This window comes from Onychomys torridus, chromosome 15 (genome assembly GCF_903995425.1).
Source record: "Onychomys torridus chromosome 15, mOncTor1.1, whole genome shotgun sequence".
Classification (NCBI taxonomy): domain Eukaryota; kingdom Metazoa; phylum Chordata; class Mammalia; order Rodentia; family Cricetidae; genus Onychomys; species Onychomys torridus.
Genome location: NC_050457.1, coordinates 24,413,857 through 24,433,555, shown reverse-complemented (window position 1 = coordinate 24,433,555; position 19,699 = coordinate 24,413,857). Strand labels below are relative to the sequence as shown.

Here is a 19,699-nt window from a genome sequence, read left to right as displayed (position 1 = left end):
TTCTCACTCAGCACTTGGAAGGTGGAGGCTGGAGATTGGGAGTTCAAGACCAGTTCTGAGCTTCATCAGATCCACTCTCAAAAAAATTAAAGGAGGAGGGGAGAGCAGAAGCTGGAGAGACCCAGGTTCAATTCTCAGCACCCACATCAAGTGGCTCACAACTGCCGGTAACTCCAGTTCTGGAGGGAATCTGATGCCTCCAGGCCTCTGCAGTCACCTACAATCAGACGGTTCACACATCGCATTCTGCAGGGCATGCTCATCCTCCAAACCCAGACCTGTAGTGTGGTAGCAGGAGGGGCAATAACAGCACCCAGGCAGGACTACTGTTGACATCTGTTTAGGCCAGAGCTTCTCTCCCTCCGGGCCACTCTTAGTTTGAGATAAATTATTCCCGGATTACCGCCGCTGGCTCGGTGCTGGGTCGATCGCAGGGGATTATACTTGCTAGGTAAGCGCTCTACCACTAAGCTGCATCTCCAAAGGCTTCGAATCGACCGCGTGTGTCGGTGAGCGTTTAGGAGAACCGAGTCTATTTCTCCAGGGAAACCAGAGAAAAGAACGCGGCGCAGTAACCACGGCAACCCGATGCAGGGAGCGGCAGAAGGTGGGGCTTTAGGGCGGAAGGGGCGGGACGAAACGGTTACTTCCGGGTGTCAATTTCGTGGCGGGAAGACACGCTCGGATGTTCCGGTAGAGATCAGACGTAATGGCCTCTGCCATGGAGCAGCCGGGGGCTGCGGCCGGGGTGGAGGACCGCGGAGTGGTGAGGGATGTGCCGCAGGCCGCGGAGGGCAACACCGAGGACCGCATCCGCCTGCTGCTCAGGTGCTCCCGCCCGGCATCTCCTCCTGGCTCAGGAGGCCCAGGGTTCAAATTCAGACTCTCTCTGGCTGACTCGTATGGCTTCGAGCCTGACTGCATTATTAGTTGAACCGCTTTCAGCTCGACAGTGGGGGGAGGAGCAAAGGATGCCCTGCGCGCAGGGCCGCCGGGGGCGAGGGTTAGGTGAGACATTCTGAGGAATGCTTAGCGCAGTGCTCCGTCCTTAGCTAGGCTTCGAACCTGCCCTCCTGTCCTGTCTTGCCTCTGTGGTCCCGCCCGGTTGAGCCGTACGTACATCCAAGCCAAGCTACAAGAAGTGGGGGCGGCGGCAGTTTTTTTCTTTTGGGTTTTCAAGACAGGGTTTCTCGGTGTAGCCCTGGCTGTCCTGGAACTCCGTAGACCAGGCTGGCCTCGAACACAGAGCTTCTCCTGTCTCTGCCTCCTGAGTGCTGGGATTAAGGCGTGTGCCACCACCACCCGACCCAAACCACCTTTTATGGCTAAAACCCTTAACGCCCAGAAGCTTCTTTGTTTATCATTCTACTAGGATGGTGTTTAATATGCTCTCCACTCAGCAGTTTCTAGGGGAAATTTGATGTCAAGGAGCTGATTCAGCCCAAGGTGGACCAAATCCACTCTGCTGCTCTCCTAAGAAAAGCTGTCTTTTGGTACTGGAGATGGGACCCAGAGTCTGGTGTATGCGTAGCAAGTGCTGTACCACTGGGCTTCAGCGTAGTTCTTCCGTGTTTAAATAAGGATGGGAGCCAAAAATATTTCACAACACGTGAAATCCAAATGTTAATGCTCATAAAGTTTTATTGGGACACAGTTTTCTGCTACAGGAGCAGAGATAAGTAGTTAAAGACAGACTGTATGGCTCCTGAATCCTAAGTTATTTGCTATCTGGTTCTTTACAGGAAAAAATAATAATAAAGTGTTTTGCAGACTTTAAAAGTCATTAACGCCGGGCGGTGGTGGCGCACGCCTGTAATCCCAGCACTCGGGAGGCAGAGACAGGTGGATCTCTGTGAGTTCGAGGCCAGCCTGGTCTACAGAGCTAGTCCAGGACAGGCTCCAAAGCTACAGAGAAACCCTGTCTCGGGAAAAACCAAAAGAAGAAGAAAAAAAAGTCATTAACAAAGAGACTTGTTTGAATTTTTGAGACAGGGTCTAGCTGTGTAGCACTGGCAGGCTATAACTATATATGCCAGGCTAACCTTGAATTTGGAGTAATCCTCCTGCCTCTGCCTCTGCCGCTGCCTTCAGGGTGAGAGAATTATAGACATTAGCCACCATGCCCAACACCAACACCAAAGGCATGTGTGTTTTAAACAAAATCTCAATCGTTTGACTTTTACTTGGGAGCCAGATGCTGGAGTGAAAGCCTGCTAGCTCAGAGAGGCGGAGAAAGCGCCCAGCTGACCTTCCTGCTCATCGGAGGTCCCAGAAACCTTCACTTTCTCACACACCATCTCAGACAAGACCCCCCAAACTGAGTGTCCCTCCCTTCTCTTCCTCTGTGTCTTTCTATCCGTCCTCCCGACTCCTTCCTACTCTCTGTGGTTTTCCCTGAGTTCACTTCATTTAATCTTGGTTACAATATTCAAACAGAAAGCTCTCAGAGTAATCGTGTGTGCTAGGACTGAGCCACACCACAACCAGAAACAAGCTTTCACAGTAAATAACACAGTGTCGGGGTTCACAGTGTGATCAAACATCCTGCAACACATTGTCTGTCTGTCTGCCTGCCTCTAAACAGGACGACTTCTTCCCATTTCATCTGAAGAGGAAACTTTGAGTGTTTCTCTAATCTGTAACAACTAGTCGAAGGTGAGGTTGTTTTTGGCAGTAGTAATGATTGAACCTGGGGCCTGAAGCATATTAGGCAAGCACTCTAAACTGAACCACATTAACAGCCCATCTGACTTTTTATTTTGAGATTGAATTTGATAAGTTGCCAAGACTGGTTTTGAACGTGCTCTGAAGCCCGCAGGCCCGCCCTGGCTCTGTCCTCCTCCCTCCGCCCTCCAGGTCACTGGGATGACTATCCTGGTACCTGGTGTGAAATTGTTGTTGTCATTGGGAACTTTGTCATTTAAAGAACATGCTGGAGTGTAGGCTTTCATCATCTGTCAGGTGTTTCTTAGGTGTGCTGAGACGGGTCTCTGAAGATGACCTCAGGACTGTGCAGCTGGCACCAGAAGCATGGGTTACCATTCTCAGCTTTTTCCCTATTATTTTATGTTTGACTTTGGATTAGGAATAATAGAACTTTAAAAAAAAAAAAAAACTACTAAACATTAATTACTTACCTCTACACAAGTTATGTTTTTGTTCCCTTTTTTGTATTTACTAAAAATGCTTTATAAGATTTTATGATTTTTTTTTAAAGATGTATTTTCAAAACTGAGGGGGTGGAGGTGGCAAATGCCTTTAATCCTAACATTTGGGAGGCAGAGGCAGGCTTATATCTAAGTTTGAGGCCAGCCTGGTCTACAGAGTGAGTTCCAGGATAGCCAGGGCTACACAGAGAAACCCTGTCTTGAGAGAGAGAGAGAGAGAGAGAAGAAAAGAAATTTTCATTATTTTTGGTTAGGTGTATGTGTCTGTGTCTGTGCGTTATACATGCAAATGTATGCCCTGGACGTCAGAGGTGGCAAATTCCTCCAGGAGCTGGACTTGCAGTTGATTATGAACTGCTGGTGTTTGTAGTAGGAATCTTAAGTATTCTTATTAATGAAACTCAAACCTGAGGCCAGTTATTGGGGTGATTGCTGGAAGATCAGAGACAGAACAAGCCACAGCTATCTCACCTTGCTAGTTCCTCAGGTGATCCTGTTTCCTCAGGCTGGAAGCTTCTGAGTCCTCCCCCACATGAATCTCAGCTGAACTGTGTTGCTCCAAAGCCTGAACGCTTAACCATCCAAATGCTTTGCTTAACTACATGCTTTACTCCTTTAGTTCCTGGTCCTCACGCCTTATATACCTTTCTCTTTCTGCCCCCACTCCCTGGGATTAAAGGTTGGGTTTCTGGGATTAAAGGCATGGGTCGTCATGCTTAGCTGTTTCTAAAGTGGCCTTGAACTCAGAGATCTGGCTAGCTCTGCCGCCCAAGTGCTGGGATTAAAGGTGAGGCATGCACCACCACCACCACCACCACCACCACCACCACCACCACCACCACCCAACTTCTGTTATGGCTTACTCTTCCCAATTTCTAGCCACCATTTCTGGCTCTGTTTTAGTGGCTGTCTGTTCTCTGACCCCAGATATGTTTATTTCGGGGAACACACAATATTCCAGGGAACACAATACCCACCACAGGTGTTGGTGATGGGAACCAAACTTATGCCCTCCTACAAGAGCAGTACCCATTTAATGGCTGAGCCATCTTTCCATCCCCTCCCGAAAATATTACAGCCTGTAACACTAGTCGAGTTTGGGGGTGTCATCACTTTTGGTTACCTACTTTTAGCAGTTTCCATTTCCGTCAGGCCTATTAATGTGTGTAAGAATGACATTTTTAACTTTTTCTCCAACATGCCCTTTTCCCATTCTGTTCCATCTTATGAGGCCAAAGGCAAAGACGTCAGTCAGTGTCAAGTTTCATGTATTGCATGATGATTGTAACGGCCGTCCATGAACACCTTCCTGTCTGCCCTGTGTTTGAACTTGCAGGCTGAGGGCACAGACTAAACAGCAGCTCTCAGAGTACAGGTCGATGATTGACGCAAGTAAGTGGTGTCATTCTCAAACAAGCTTTTTGTTTGCTGATGAGTGCTGTTTGTTTTAAAAATCATTTACTTATTTTTATTACATGTGCATGTGTTTTGCCTGTTGTATGTCTGTACCGTAAAGCCAAAGAGGGTATTGGGCCCCCTGGAACTGGAGTTGCAGAGGTTGTGATCTGGGTAGTGAGAATTGAAGCCAGATCCTCTACAAGAGCAGCCAGTGCTTTTAAACGCTGAGCTGTGTCCAGGCTCCAGATGAGTGGTATTCTTGGGAAGAAAATCAGCTTTACAAAAAGTTGTTTTTCTCAGGCCTTTAATTCCAGTATTCAAGAGGTAGAGAGTGTTGAATCTCTGTAAGTTTGAGGCCAGCCTAATTTCCACGTTGAGTTCCGGGCTAGCCTGAGCTAGCCCGAGATATGCTGTCTCAAGAGAAAAACAAGTTGTTTGTGTACATTCTGTGTAGCAAAACAGGTAAACAAAGAAACATGCAAGATAGTTATGAAATGGGGACAGAGCGGGTAGGTGAGGGTTTGCAGCAAGGTGGCTCAGCTGGTTAAAGTGCTTGCCAAATAAGCTGACATCTGGGTTCAATGCCTAGAACCCATGTGGTGGAGGGGAGAATTGACTGACAAGATGTTCTCTGACTGTCATATGTATTCCCTCATATGCACACACACATTAAATATTCATTGAAATAAAATTGTTGCTGACTTAAACTTTTTACTTGTAGATGAAGAAAAAACTCCAGAACAGATCATGCAAGAAAAACAAATTGAATTGTACGTCATATTTTAATATTTTATCTGTGCGGCTTTTACTAAGATTTGATCATACAGTGCATGTTACAATGCTGTCTTTCTTTTCCTTTATGATTCCAAATGAATAAATCAAGCCTTTGTTGGGAGGGTGTTGCTTCTCTGCTGTCTGGCATCCCCCTACACTGTCTAGATCTTGCTTCGTGAAGAAAGTCAGCCATCAGCACACTAGCTGTGTGGATAGGCCCCGGTGTGGTGAGCCTGTAGTTTTCTTCTGTTCAGATAGAGACGTTCAACTTTTTCCCCAACCTTTTAAATTCATATTTACTTGATACGAATTTCAGTAACAACTTTGACTGACATTCTTTGGTTCATGTTTCTTTAACAGTAAAATTGAAGACCTGGAAAATGAAATTGAAGATGTAAAAAGTAATTTTGAAATGAAAAATCTTGCACTAAACAGGTAACTTTTACCTTAATACTACTAAGAATTGTGAACTAAATGCAAAAATGAGCATGGGGAGACATTTGAGGGGATTTTTTTTTTAACTAAGCTGAATCAAATGATGATTAGGAAGCCAGCCACAGCCAGTGATCCCAGCACTCAAGAGGCTGAAGCTGGAGGGTCATGAGTTCAAAGCCAACCTTGGCTGCACAGGGAGATCCTATCTTTACATGGAGGGTGGAGAGGGAGGGGAAGCTGGGAATGGTTGGAACTCTGAATGCAGGGGTAGGTGGATCCTTTTGAGTTCAAGGTTAGCCTGGTCTACATAGCAAGTTCCAGGACAGCCATGACTAAGTAGTGAGACCCTACCTCCAAAAAAGGGAAGGGCACAGGAAGAGAAGAGAGGGGACAAAAAAGATGATTAGGTAATGTTACAGAAACTGCTAACCTTGAGAGAAGAGTTAGATTATTCATCAGTGTCTTCCTTTGAAGAAGGTATGTAAAATAGGGATGATAAGGAGTCTTCATGAAGTTAGTGGAGAATTTCAAACACATTGGTGTTTAAGATTTATTCATTCATTCATTTATTTATTTATTTATTTAATATGTATGCAGCATGTATGACTACAGGCCAGAAGAGGGCACCAGATTGTTAGTTATTTGGCGCTCTTACCCTGTGAGGAAACGTCCCAAAACACGACAAATCCACAGAAGAGTTTTTATTAAGATAGGAGAAAAGAGACAGATGTGAACAGGCCTGTGGGAAACACACATGGTCAAGAGAAAGTGGGGAGAGACCTGTGCAAAATGATGCTGGCTTTATAAAGGGTAGGCCACACATGCATACAGGAACTTATGTGGCTACTCCATGTGCGTAGATTACATGGCTGCATGCGCTTTACGCAACCATGCAAAGCCACGGAGTCCTAGTCACGCGAGATGTTTTGACCCAGAAATGGCTGTTTTGAACCAGAAATAACTAGGCGGGAGTGTCTAGGTCCACCAAGCATGCCCAACCGTGTGGGCATGTTGTGACTTCATATCACAGATCTCATTACAGATGGTTGTAAGCCACCATGTGGTTGCTGGGAATTGATCTCGGGACCTCTGGAAGAGCAGTCAGTGCTCTTAACCTCTGAGCCATCTCTCCAGCCTCCACATTGGTGTTTAAAAGCGTTACATAGATCCATTTATTTCAGTAACTGTTAACACATAGACTTGTCATAAAGTTGTTTTGAGACAGGGTCTCACCCTATAACCCAGGCTAGTCTGGAAATTGGTATGCAGTTCAAATTGACCTAAAACTTACAGAAGTCCTTCTGCCTCATCCATCTGCATTCTGGGATAACTGGAGAGGGCCGCTTCCCTTGTTATAAAGTTTAAATATGCTTTAATTACTGGTTTTGCATTTGAGGTTTTCATTTTTGTTCGGTTTGTGTTATATTGTATTTAGAGATAAGTTCCTGGGCCTGGAATTCATAAAACCTCCTTTATCCTGCTGAGTTCTGGGATTATAGGCATATCGAGTGTGTCTAGCTCTAGATTGGTATTTGTAAGTATATTTGAATAGGGGTTTGAATATAAATACAACATCATAAGCTCTGTGCTAAGTACAGTATCCATGCACTGTGTAGGAATTTTCTGTCAGTGACAAGACTGCATACATGAAAGTAATTCCCTAAAATTCTGTCTCTTAGTGACACTGTGGCCACTTTGTGTACTTTTTTTTTTTTCTGGAGCTGAGGACCGAACCCAGGGCCTTGCGCTTGCTAGGCAAGTGCTCTACCACTGAGCTAAATCCCCAACCCCTGTGTACCTTCTATTATATTCTTTTTTTTTATTTTAATTTTAATTTTTTATTTATTATGTATACAGTGTCCTGGCTGCATGCCAGAAGAGGGCGTCAGATCTCATTACAGATGGTTGGGAGCCACCATGTGGTTGCTGGGAATTGAACTCAAGGACCTCTGGAAGAGCAGTTAGTACTCTTAACCTCTGAGCCATCTCTCCAGCCCCCATTATATTCTTATAGTGATCAGATTGCAAATGACGAATGTCTTAGCATGTCTCCCTATGGTGATGTATATTAATAGACAAACATGACCACTAACAGCCTTGTGATTTAGTAATTGAAAATGAATGACTCTTATAACTACTACTTTGTAGTTTTGGCCTTTCCAGATTACTTTAAGTTCTAAAGGGGCTTGCTGACGAGTCTGATGACCTGAGCTTGACCCCTAGAACCAGCATGGGTGGACAGAGAGAATCAGCTCCTACAGGTTGTTCTCTGACCTTCACCTGTGTGCCCTGGCTTGTGCATCACACACACACACACACACACACACACACACACACACACACACACACAGAGAAATACATGAAAAAAGTAATTCAAGCTATTTTGACTAGTTATATAGAGAGGAAAGGAAAGTAAACTCTGCTACCAGTGCACTTAATTGCCCATTCTCTCACCCAGTTCAAATTTGCCTCCAACTCTAGGTCCTCCTGCCTCCTGAATGGTAGGGACGACAGGCATATATCCACTATGCCTTGCTGTGCCTTTTGTGTGTGCGTGGTGGTAGAGATGAAGTCCAGTGTCTTGCGTGGCTCTCTGCCGGCTTAAAGTGGCGTGCTTTGATATTCACAGTCAAGCTGGTGTGGTGGTGCAAGAGCATGTAGAGGCAGGAGGATCAGAAGTTCAAGGTCATCCTCAGCTGAAAAAGAGTTTGAGGCCAGTCTAGGCTACATGAGACCTGTGTCAGATGGGGAAAAGGGTGTAACGTTTCCAGCCATACCCCCTGCATCTCCTCAGCAGGCCCATGCTGATGTCCACAAGGCTTGGCTGCTCTTTCTTACTTCCATGATTTAATTCTTTACTTTAGAATATTCCCTGGGGTTGGAGTGATGGCTCAGTGGTTAAAAGCACAAGCCCTTCTTGTGGAGGACTTGCATTCAATTCCTAGCAGGCCCTGAGTTCAGTTCCCAGCACCCATATCTGGCAGCTCACAGCTGCCTGTAACTCCTTCTCTAGGCAATCTGACACCCTCTGTCCTCTCCACTCATGTGCAAACATACACGTGTATGCTTAAATAAATGATAACCAAGATATTTTTTTAAAAATAATATTTCCTAAGCAATGCTGTTTTAAAATATACTGTTTTGTGTATATTTGAAGGGAAATCAATCTTGTTATTCTTCTAAAAAATTTTAATGCCTTATAAATGTTACTTGTTCTGTACAATACAGGCTTTTTCTCTAAGATGTATTTTCGCTGGGCGGTGGTAGTGCACGCCTGTAATCCCAGCACTCGGGAGGCAGAGGCAGGTGGATCTCTGTGAGTTCGGGGCCAGCCTGGGCTACAGAGTGAGATCCAGGAAAGGCGAAAAGCTACGCAGAGAAACCCTGTCTCGAAAAAAACAAAAAATAAATAAAAATAATAATAATAATGTATTTTCTTTTTTGTTATTTAATGTTTTCTTTTTCTTGTTTTTTAGGATGAAACTTGCAGCTGCACTTAAAAATAACATGGAAAAGGTGGGCGTTGAGAGTAGGTATGACTTTTTACTTTTTCCTGGATTTGGAAAGAAAGGGGACACTAAGGGAGGTATGCAAATGATTTTAGATTGTAACTTTAAAAAAAAAACGTCCCAGCACTGGGAGGCAGAGGCAGGAGGACCTCTGTGAGTTTGAGGCCAGCCTGATCTATTAAGTGATTTCCAGGACAACTAGGGCTATGTAGAGAGAGACCCTGTCTCAAAAAACTTAGAAAAAAAAGAAGTGTGTGTGAGGAAACCTTGAAGGAGTCACTGAGTTTTCTCTTGATACATGGGCCCTGGGGATTGAACTCAGGTCCTCGAATAACAGCTCAACAAAATAGGACATTCCTATGCCAGAGAGTGCTGGCGCACGCCTTTAATCCCAGCACTCGGGAGGCAGAGCCAGGCAGATCTGTGTGAGTTTGAGAACAGCCTGGACTACAGAGTGAGTTCCAGGACAGGCTCCAAAGAAACCCTGTTTGGAAAAAAAAAAAAGAGGACACTCTTTGTTTCTCATGGGTAGAAATGAGTTTGTTTCACCTGCCTGAGCTACAAGGTGAGTTCAAGGATAGCCTGGACCACTTAATGAGACCCTGGCTCAAAATAAAAAGTTTAAAAAAAAAGGAAGGTCTGGGATGTAGCTCTGGTAGATCCTTAGCTAGCATGTGTGACACTAAGTTCGGCCGCAGTACTGAACAGGCGGGAGGGCCGAAGAGGGAAGGAGATAGATGCTGGTCCTGCTTAGAGTTTGTTAAGAAGTATAAATAAAAGTTCTGGAAATCCTAAGTCTCCCCTCAGGACACATCTGCAGTCTTTCTTCCGAAGGCTCTCAAACTCTTATGATCTAATATACCCTCCCATGAGCACCAGAGAGGTTCTGGGGTGGATCTGGGCACCTCTCCCTTCCGGATGCCTTCATTCAGGCCGATTTGTACCCTCTTGATATTCCTGCTGACTCAGATTACAGATCCTAAACTCTGAGGTTGCAGAGCCAGGTGTGGAGACACATGCCTTAAGCTCAGCTCAGGGGAGGCAGAGGTTGGCAGAGGTTGGCAGATCTCTTATTTTGAGGCTAGTCTTGACTCTTGTGAAATCCTGTCTCAAAAAAAAAAATTTTTTTTAACATGTATTTATTCACTTTATGTGGGGGTGAGTGGGTATGACACCCCCATGGAGATCAGAGGACAACTTGCCGGAGTCATATCTCTCCACCGTTAGAGTCCAGGGATCGGACTCGGCTCCTTAGGCTCAGCAGCAGGCACCCTTACTTACTCAGCCCTCTCACAAAGCCTTAAAACACTTTTGTAGTGAAGCTGGAGAGATGGCTCAGCAGTTAGATCTAGCTGCTCTTCCAGAAGACCCAGGTTCAATTCCCAGCACCCACATGACAGCTCCAATGCCATTTTCTGGCTTCTGAGGGCACTATGCACATTTGATGCATGCACATACATGCAGGTGAAACACCCATACACATAAAATAATAATAATTTTAAAAACAAAACAGTTTTATGTTAAAGGAGCACAGTGCAAGTTAGCCTCACCATACATACCGGATACCTCATGAAAATAGAAAGTTCAAACAGATCAAGTTAGCCTCACCATACATACCGGATACCTCATGAAAATAGAAAGTTCAAACAGATCAAGTTAGCCTCACCATACATACCGGGTACCTCATGAAAATAGAAAGTTCAAACAGATCAAGCAGTATCTTTTGGAGTTTACAGCTGTTAACAATCACTTGAATAGGGCCATTTTTAGTGTATACATCTCTCACTCCTGGGTGGTAGTGCCTTAGATTCCTGTGTGAGCAAGCTGGAGCCCAGTGTAAACAGTAAAACCACTTGGCCGGTCAGAAACCACCTGCAGACTCTTAATTAGACACTCTAATCGCATCATTAGCCAGCCAAATGTTTCTTTAGTTGGCTTCAGTAAATATGTTACAAAAGTTTCTCCTCTGTCCCCTGGCTCTAGAAAAGCACCCAGCTGCTGGAGCCTGGGGTGCCCCAAGCCCAGGTCTAGGCTGCTCAAATAGCTCATTAAATTGTGGGTGATTTTTTTTATTGTTGTTTTGCGATTGGTTTTCTTGTGTTCTTTCTTTGATTTTGAGACAAGGGCTTTTCATGTAGCCCAGGCTGGGCTTGAACTAATTATGTGGTACACGCTGGTTTCAAACTCAAATCCTGCCTTACCTTCCCAAGTCCAGGAATTGCTGGCTTTGGCCATTATGCCCATTTATGCAGTCAGGGATTAAATCTAGACCATGGTTCATTCAAATTTGTTCATTCTAGGCAGGCAGTCTGCCAACCAAGCTACGTTCCCAGCCCCAAGGTTTACTTTTATTACTTGATATGGATAAGTGTTTGTGGGTGTGTATGTGTGTGTACCACATGCATGCAGTGCCTGCAGAGGCCAGAAGAGGGCATCAGATCCCTGGAACTGGAGGTACAACTGGACTATTGTGTGAGCTATCTGTCATGTGCTAGCTGGGAACCCAAACTGGGTCTTTGGCAAGAGCAGTGAGTACTCTTAACCACTGACCCACCTCTTCAGCCCTGAGATTTATTAGTTTTAGCTACAGTAAACAAGTCATGTTTGTGTTCCCTTTGCAGCATGCTCACTGATGACATGAAGCACATATTAAAGCTACAGACGTCGATAATGAAGTCACAGGAAGTAAGCTGGCACATGGGGTGCTTGTGTGTTTTCATGATTTTGATGACATCTTGCTGCTATGACACAAGACTGAAATGTTCAGAGGGACTGTGTCTGCAGATCGCTTTCCTTAGGTTGTTTTATCATAGAGCTTACTTGTTACTGAGGTTACAAATTATCAACATAATTTAAGTGACTATTCCCTTCCTTTGGCCTTGTGGAAATAGGGAAATTGAAAATCTCCGCTTCAGGGCAAGTGTTAATGCATATGTCTGTGATCCTAGCACTGAGGAAGCAGAGACCGGGATCAAGACTTCAGTCTTTTTTGATTCCATAGTGAGCTGAGGCTAGCCTGGGCTATTTGCAAGATAGCTGGGTATAGTGGGACATGCCTTTGCCTAATCCCAGCATGCAGAGTAAGTTCAAGGCCAGCTATATAGGAGATTTGTTTCAAAATAAAGCACAAATGAAAAGATAAAGAAAAAGGGGGAAATTAGAGCTTAAGAAAATCAGACTATGTGAAACTCAGTGATGTATTATCAATTTATCATTGAGTAACATGCTTTAATTTCATTTTGATAAACAGGAGTCTTCGGAATTAGAGGAAAAGCTGCTTGATGTCAGGAAGAAGAGACTTCGTATGTAGACTATGTTTAAAATTTTTTGCAGTTGTGTGTGAGTGTGTGTGCACACACACACATGCACATCCCCTGAGACTCTCATGGGGAGGTCAGTGACAACCCTTAAGAGTCTTTCCTTCTGCCGCATCTGGTCTCAGGCTTAGGAGCAAGGGCCCTTACTCACTGATCTGTCTCACTAGCCCTTGTATTTGTTTTCCAGACAGGTTTTCTCTGTGAAATAGTCCTGGCTTACCTAGAACTCTCTCTGTAGACCAGGCGGGCCTTGAACTCACCTCTGCCTCTGAGTGCTGGGATTAAAGGCATGCACTACTGCCACCTGGCCTCACTGGCCCTTTTAACTATTTAATTACTTGTGGAACACATTTTTATCTACTTTAGCTTTTAACAGGGACAGATTTCTCAGCAGCTGATAAATTTAATTTTTGAAATTTCTGAATGTGGCGGTTAAGGAAATTGGGTGTGAGATGCATTTTGCTTAGGTTTTGTTGTTTTAGAGCTTTAAACCACAGTCAGCTATGGCGGCACGTGCCATAAAGCCAGGACTCTGAAAGCTTAGGCACAAGGATCAGGAAGTCAGGTCATGTTCTACTTTATAGTGAGTTCAAGGCCAGCTTGGATTACATGAGAGCCTGTCTCAAAATTTAAAAAAAAATTTAATTACAATATGAGTACATTCTCTCAGTAAAGAATCAAATGATAGAGAAAATACAGAAAGAAGTCATGCCTCTCTCTTTGTGACTTCAGTTTGGTGTATGTCATTGTAGATTCTTTCCATATGAACATATTTACAGTATACATAATTTCTCAGTTATCGTTATATATGCTTCCACAATCTTAGCACCTAATTTATTAAATCATCTTTGTACTAGCACTCAAAAGGACAGAGGTTCACCACTTGTTCAAAAGCCAGCCTGAGCTGCATGGTGTACAGCAGGCTAGACAGGAATTTGTAGCAAGACTTTTAAAAAATATGTATATTTAAATATATGTATGTATATGTGTGTGTATGTACATATATGGCATATATGGAGATTCCTTTTAATTGAAACTATTGAAATGTCTATTTCTTTGTTTGTTTGTTTTGTTTTTCGAGACGGTTTCTCTGTGTTGTTTTGGTGCTTGTCCTGGATCTCGCTCTGTAGTCCAGGCTGCTTTCTGCCTCCCAAGTGCTGGGATTAAAGGTGTGAGCCGCCGCCGCCGCCGCCACCACCACCACCACCACCACCACCACCCTGCCTTGTTTTTGTTTTTATGTCCAGACTGCAGTTTCCCCTCCCTTTTCTCCTCCCCCATCCACTCCTGGGTTTCTCTTCAGAAAAGGGCAGGCCAGCCATGGTGTATCACGTTGCAATGAGACTAGGCACCTCCTCTCCTATTGAGGCTGGATGAGGCAACCCAGTAGGAGGAGAGGGTCCTAGAAGGAGATAACAGAGTCAGAGATAGCCCCTGCTCCCACTGTTAGGAGTCCCACAAGACGACCACGTTACACAACTGTAACATACATGTAGAGGGTCTAGGTCAGTCCCATGCAGGCTCCCTGGTTGGCAGTTCAGTCTCTGCGAGCCCCTGTGAGCCCAGGTGAATTGATTCTCCGGTTTTCTGTGTCCTTGATCCCTCTGGCCCTACAATCCTTCCTCCTAGGGCAGGGGTTTATGTTCCTTGGTATGGAGGTCTCAGGCAGACTCTAGCCTGGGATTACATGTATAGGCTGTCTCATTGGTTCCTATGGGTCATGGGAACACATGCCTTTAAGTAGGTAAGTCTACATAGTGAGTTCCAGGCCAGCCAGGACTACCTAGAGAGACCCTGTCTTCAAAACAAAACAAAACAAAACATGCCGGGCGGTGGTGGCGCACGACTTTACTCCCATCTTTTGGGAGGCAGAGGCAGGTGGATCTCTATGAGTTGGAGGCCAGCCTGGTCTACAGAGCAAGATCCAGGACAGCCAGGACTACACAGAGAAACCTTGTCTTGAAAAACCAAAAATAACCAAAACATGCCAGGTGGTGGTAGCACATACCTTCAATCCCAGCACAGTGAGGCAGAGGCAGGCCATATAATATTGTTTTCTTTTGAACCTAACAGAATTAAAACAGACTTCAAGAAGCAAGCTTTTAGAAATACAAACGGAGAAGAGCAAACAGAAGGAGGATTTGGACACTATGGAAAATTCGGAAATGATAAAGACCATGCAAAAGAAGCTACAGACGGAGATAAAGATTACCACAGTCATTCAGCATGTGTTCCAGGTAATGTTTGTGCAAATTAAGAAGAGAGGGGGCTGGACATGGGGCACACACCTGTAATCTGAGCACTTGGGAGAGAAAAGCAGGAGGATCAGGAATTCAAGGCCATGACTCAAAAAACAAATGGGCCGGAGACTTGGTTCATTAGATAGGAACACAAGCTGCTCCTCCAGAGGACTCAGGTTCAATTCATAACTATGTGTAACTCTAGTCCCAAGGGATCTGATCTCTTCTGGCCTCCAGGCAATAGCCCTGGTGAGCAGATAGGCATGTAGATTAAAAACAACAACAACAACAAATATATATATATAAACAAAAGGGGTTTTTTGTTTTGTTTTTGTGGTTTTTGTTTGTTTGTTTTGTTTGGGGGGGGGGTGAGACAGAATTTCTCTGTGTATCAGTGGCTGTTCTGAAACTCGCTCCGTAGACCAGGTTGGCCTTGAACTCACAAAGATACATCTGCCTCTGCCTCCCAAGTACTAGGATTAAAGGTATGTGTCCCTACCACCTGTCAAGAATGTCCCTTCTATAGGCCAAAATTCTTAATATTTTTGTGCATAACATTATAACACTTTCTAAAATCTGCCTAAACATTATTGCAATCAATAATTTATTCTCATTGAGCCATTGTTTATCAAAAGGTAATGATCAGAATTCTCATTAATTATGATCCTAATCATGTCTTCATTGTCTGCCATAAAAATGTTTTTCACTGCTCTTAAAGGTTTGAAACGTTGATGAACTAAACTCTTTTTTCTCTTTTGAAAATAAAATGTATTAGTTATGGTTCCTGTTTCACCAGAGAGGGATGAGAGTGCACACAGGTAGTACTAAGTTAGCCTGACCCCAGGCAACAGTACTTTCCCTGTAGTCTGGGGAGCTCTGCAAGTATTCTTAATGAGTAAAAGCTATCCAGGGGACCCACAGGTGAACACTGGAATACATACCATCCAGTGTTATGCAAGGTGAGGATGCCACTGTTGCTGTGGGAAACTGAGGGTGTGGTACTTTTTTTCCTCCTGATCATAGTGCTGCATACCACTAGATGCTCAGTAAATATTAGATGAGATAGTCCAAGGACACTGGGATATCTCTCAGTTGATAGAGTGTTCACCTGGCAGCCAAAAAGCCCTGGGTTTGGTCCCCAGCCCACGTGACCTGGACATATTGGCAGAGTCTTGTAACCCCAGCACTGAGTGAGTGGAGGCAGGAGGGTCAGAAGTTCAAGGTCATCCTCAGCTGTATAGTTGATGTATAGTAAGTTTGGTTCCCACCTGGGCTACATGGAACCTGTCCAGGGGGAAAAAATCAGGAAATATTTGTTAAAATCTTGTTAAATTAAGTACTTAATTTTCTTTTAATTGCAGGGCCTTATTTTGGGGAGTAAAATCAACTGGGCAGAGGATCCTGCCCTCAGGGAAATTGTGTTGCAGCTGGAGAAGAATCTCACCACCATCTAATAAGAATCCTGCTTTGGCATTTGAACATTGTCATTTAAATAGCAGAGTTCATGGGAAATTAAGAAGTGGTTTTGGAACTGTTCTGATGCTTCAGTTCTGAGGGTTTTATTTTTAATATGATCACTAAAGTGACTGGCATGCTCTGCAGGAGTCTGAACACAAAGAAGGCATCTATCTGGTCCAATTGTCACAGAATGTGGACATTTTACAACCATTTCCCAGTAGTCCCGATGTATCTGTGCATTGGTTTGTCAGCCAGCATTAGAAAAGCATCCACAGTGTAAAGGGTCATTGATTGTTTAAGTAAGGTTGTAGGTTGTGACTTTTTATTTTTTTCCCTTATCTGTTTAGCAAGCATTTTATTTTATAAGTTAATGAATAAAAAGAATCAGTGTTACTGTCTTATTAATTAAAAAAAAAAATTTACCGGCCTGGAGAGATGGCTCAGAGGTTAAGAGCACTGACTGCTCTTCCAGAGGTCCTGAGTTCAATTCCCAGCACCCACGTGGTGGCTTACAACCATCTGTAATGAGATCTGGCGCCCTCTTCTGTGTACATAATAAATAAATAAATCTTAAAAAACAAAAACAAAAAAAAAAAACCACAACTCTTTATTTGTTAGGAAAAAAAAAAAAATTTACAGTGGTTAAGATCTCTGGCTGCTTTTGTTGCAGAGGACCCAGATAATTTCCAGCACCCACATGGCTGCTCACAACCCTCTGTAAGCCCAGTTCCAGGGACTCTAACATCGTCTTCTGGCCCCAGCCAGGTACCAGGTATATACATGTGGAGCATGTATATACATGCAGGCAAAACACATACATATAAAAAACAAATCTTGCCAGGTGTTGGTTGTCACGCCCATGACGGTGTCGCCCGCTTGACAAATGCCTTGGATGAGGTAGTTACATGGGAAAGGGGGGCTCACGGCCCTCCGGTCTATGCCCCCGGCGACCCCTCATCAATCTGTCCGAATCAAGGTGCCAGGCTATACGGAACCATGCAGATCTGCTTATAGAGGCTGGCTGGCATTCTGTCTTTTTTTTTTTTTTTGTAGCTGTAATTATTGTTGTTCTTTTGTGTATTAATTTTAAGAAGTTAACTCTTAATGTTTCTGATGTGCCCCATAAAGAGAGTAATGATTCCTCAAAAGTGGCTTTAATATCCCTATCTATGATTTAAGCTCTTAGGCCAACAGTTCAAGAGGGTCCCGAAAGTTTAGAGGAATTCATGAATGATTTAGAACAGAAAGAACTTATGATTCAGAAGGACGAAGACTCTAGCGAAGAGAGAATGAAAGTAAAGGTACAGGCACTCATAGGCAATCCACACGCGCAGCCCACAGCAGCTGCGAGGAAGCAGTTACAGGAATTAGCCATTCCTATAAGAATTATCTAGAGACAAATAGAGTTTCTCATCAAGGGTCGATGGTGGCAACCCCCTAATTTTAATCCTAGATATAATAATTATTCAGAGCCATTACCTTTTACGGGAGCTTATGACATACATGGGAACCGATGTATGAATCATAATGGTATGAAAACAGAATGGCGTAAGTTACAGTTCAGGGAAAGATTAGCTAGGTACCGACCCCCCTGGTGCCTTTTCACCCATAGGCAAAGGTTAAAATATTTTTACATAAATGAAACCATGGTTAGAACAATGATGGAAAGGGTTTAATTTTGATACAGAACAAAGGTGTAGAAGGAAAACTACAGCTAGGGCCGTAATGTTCTCTGTCCGGATGAGGAACCACAAAAGAAAAAGTAAAGGCTATACTCATGAGATCTGTTAATCATTCTGAGAAAATTGTGTGACTACATTGTTGATTCTATGTCTATCACCCTACTGGCCGATTGCCGTGTTTCCTCAAGTAACTATAAAATTCACTGCTTGGTCTGAGTAAAATTGCAGCAGCTTCACAACATACTCTCGTGTCTGTGGCTGTCTGTCATTCGCCGAATCCCACTTATCCTGAGTACCTTCACCCCGTTCTCCCTCGGTCTGGTGGTCTAGCTGAGATCCAGTCCGCGGCAGTTGGTGGCGCATGCCTTTAATCCCAGCACTCGGGAGGCAGAGGCAGGCCTCAATCTGTGGACTGAGATCAGGGGACAGGAAGGCATGAGGACGGGAAAGGAGGTATTGCTGTTTGAATCTGAAATGGTCCCGTACTCAGGCACCAGCTTGTGACACTTTTTATGGCTGCAGTGCTTTTAAATGGTGGGTGCTGGCTGTGGCTGTAACTCAGAGGTATTACACTTGCTTGGCATGTACAAGCCCCATGGTTGGATCTCCAGCACTGGATGTAGAAGGGACTGACTAAAGGAGGCCACTAAGGGTGGGCGTCAGCCTGCTGGTCTTTGCTTAGCTGCCTGCACCAGGAGAAGCACATGGCCATGAGTCACATAGTTCCTGCATATCTTCCTGCTGTGACCTCTAAAACTGTGAGCCTAAATCAATCCTTCCTTCTTCCTCCTTCTTCCTCCCTCCCTTCCTTCCTTCTTCCTCCTTCCTTTCCTCCTTCCATCCATCCTTCCCTCCTTCCTTCCATCCTTCCTTCCTTCTTCCTCCCTTCCTTCCTCCTTCCTTCCTTCTTCCTCCCTCCCTCCCTCCCTTCCTTCCTTCCTTCCTTCCATCCTTCCATCCTTCCTTCTTCCTTCCTTCCTTCTTTCTCCCTTCCTTCTTCCTCCCTTCCTCCCTTCCTCCCTCCCTTCCTTCCTTCCTTCTTCCTCCTCCCTTCCTTCTTCCTTCCATCCATCCTTCCTTCTTCCTTCCTCCTTCCTTCCTTCTTCCTTCTTCCTTCCATCCATCCTTCCTTCCTCCTCCCTTCCTTCCTCCCTCCCTCCCTTCCTTCCTTCTTCCTCCTTCCTTCCTTCCATCCTTCCATCCATCCTTCCTTCTTCCTTTCTTCCTCCTTCCTTCCTTCCTCCTTCCTTCCTTCTTCCTCCCTCCCTCCCTTCCTTCCTTCCTTCCTTCCATCCATCCATCCTTCCTCCTCCCATCCATCCTTCCTCCCTCCCTTTCTTCCTTCTTCCTCCCTCCCTTCCTTCCTCCCTTCCTCCCTTCCTTCTTCCTTCCTTCCTCCCTTCCTTCTTCCTTCCTTCTTCCTCCCTCCATCCCTTCCTTCCTTCCTCCCTTCCTTCCTTCCTTCCATCCATCCTTTCTTCCTCCTCCCATCCATCCTTCCTGCCTCCCTCCCTTCCTTCCTTCTTCCTCCCTCCCTCCCTTCCTTCTTCCTCCCTTCCTCCCTTCCTTCTTCCTTCCTTCCATCCTTCCTTCTTTCCATCCTTCCTTCTTCCTCCCTCCCTCCCTTCCTCCCTTCCTCCCTCCCTTCCTCCCTCCCTCCCTTCCTCCTTCCATCCATCCTTCCTCCCTTCCTCCCTCCCTCCCTCCCTCCCTCCCTTC

General features: G+C 44.7%; 1 protein-coding gene across 1 annotated transcript; it reads left to right on the top strand.

Annotated features, from left to right (window-relative positions):
* Window positions 1–661: 661 nt before the first annotated feature.
* Cenph (centromere protein H) lies at window positions 662–16,660 on the top strand. The gene is made up of 7 exons (XM_036207402.1): window positions 662–828; window positions 5,700–5,774; window positions 9,251–9,307; window positions 11,905–11,968; window positions 12,534–12,585; window positions 14,674–14,837; window positions 16,202–16,660. Exons 1-7 carry the CDS (start codon window positions 710–712, stop codon window positions 16,292–16,294), a joined length of 624 nt encoding a protein of 207 aa, XP_036063295.1. The 5' UTR covers window positions 662–709; the 3' UTR covers window positions 16,295–16,660.
* Window positions 16,661–19,699: the final 3,039 nt, after the last annotated feature.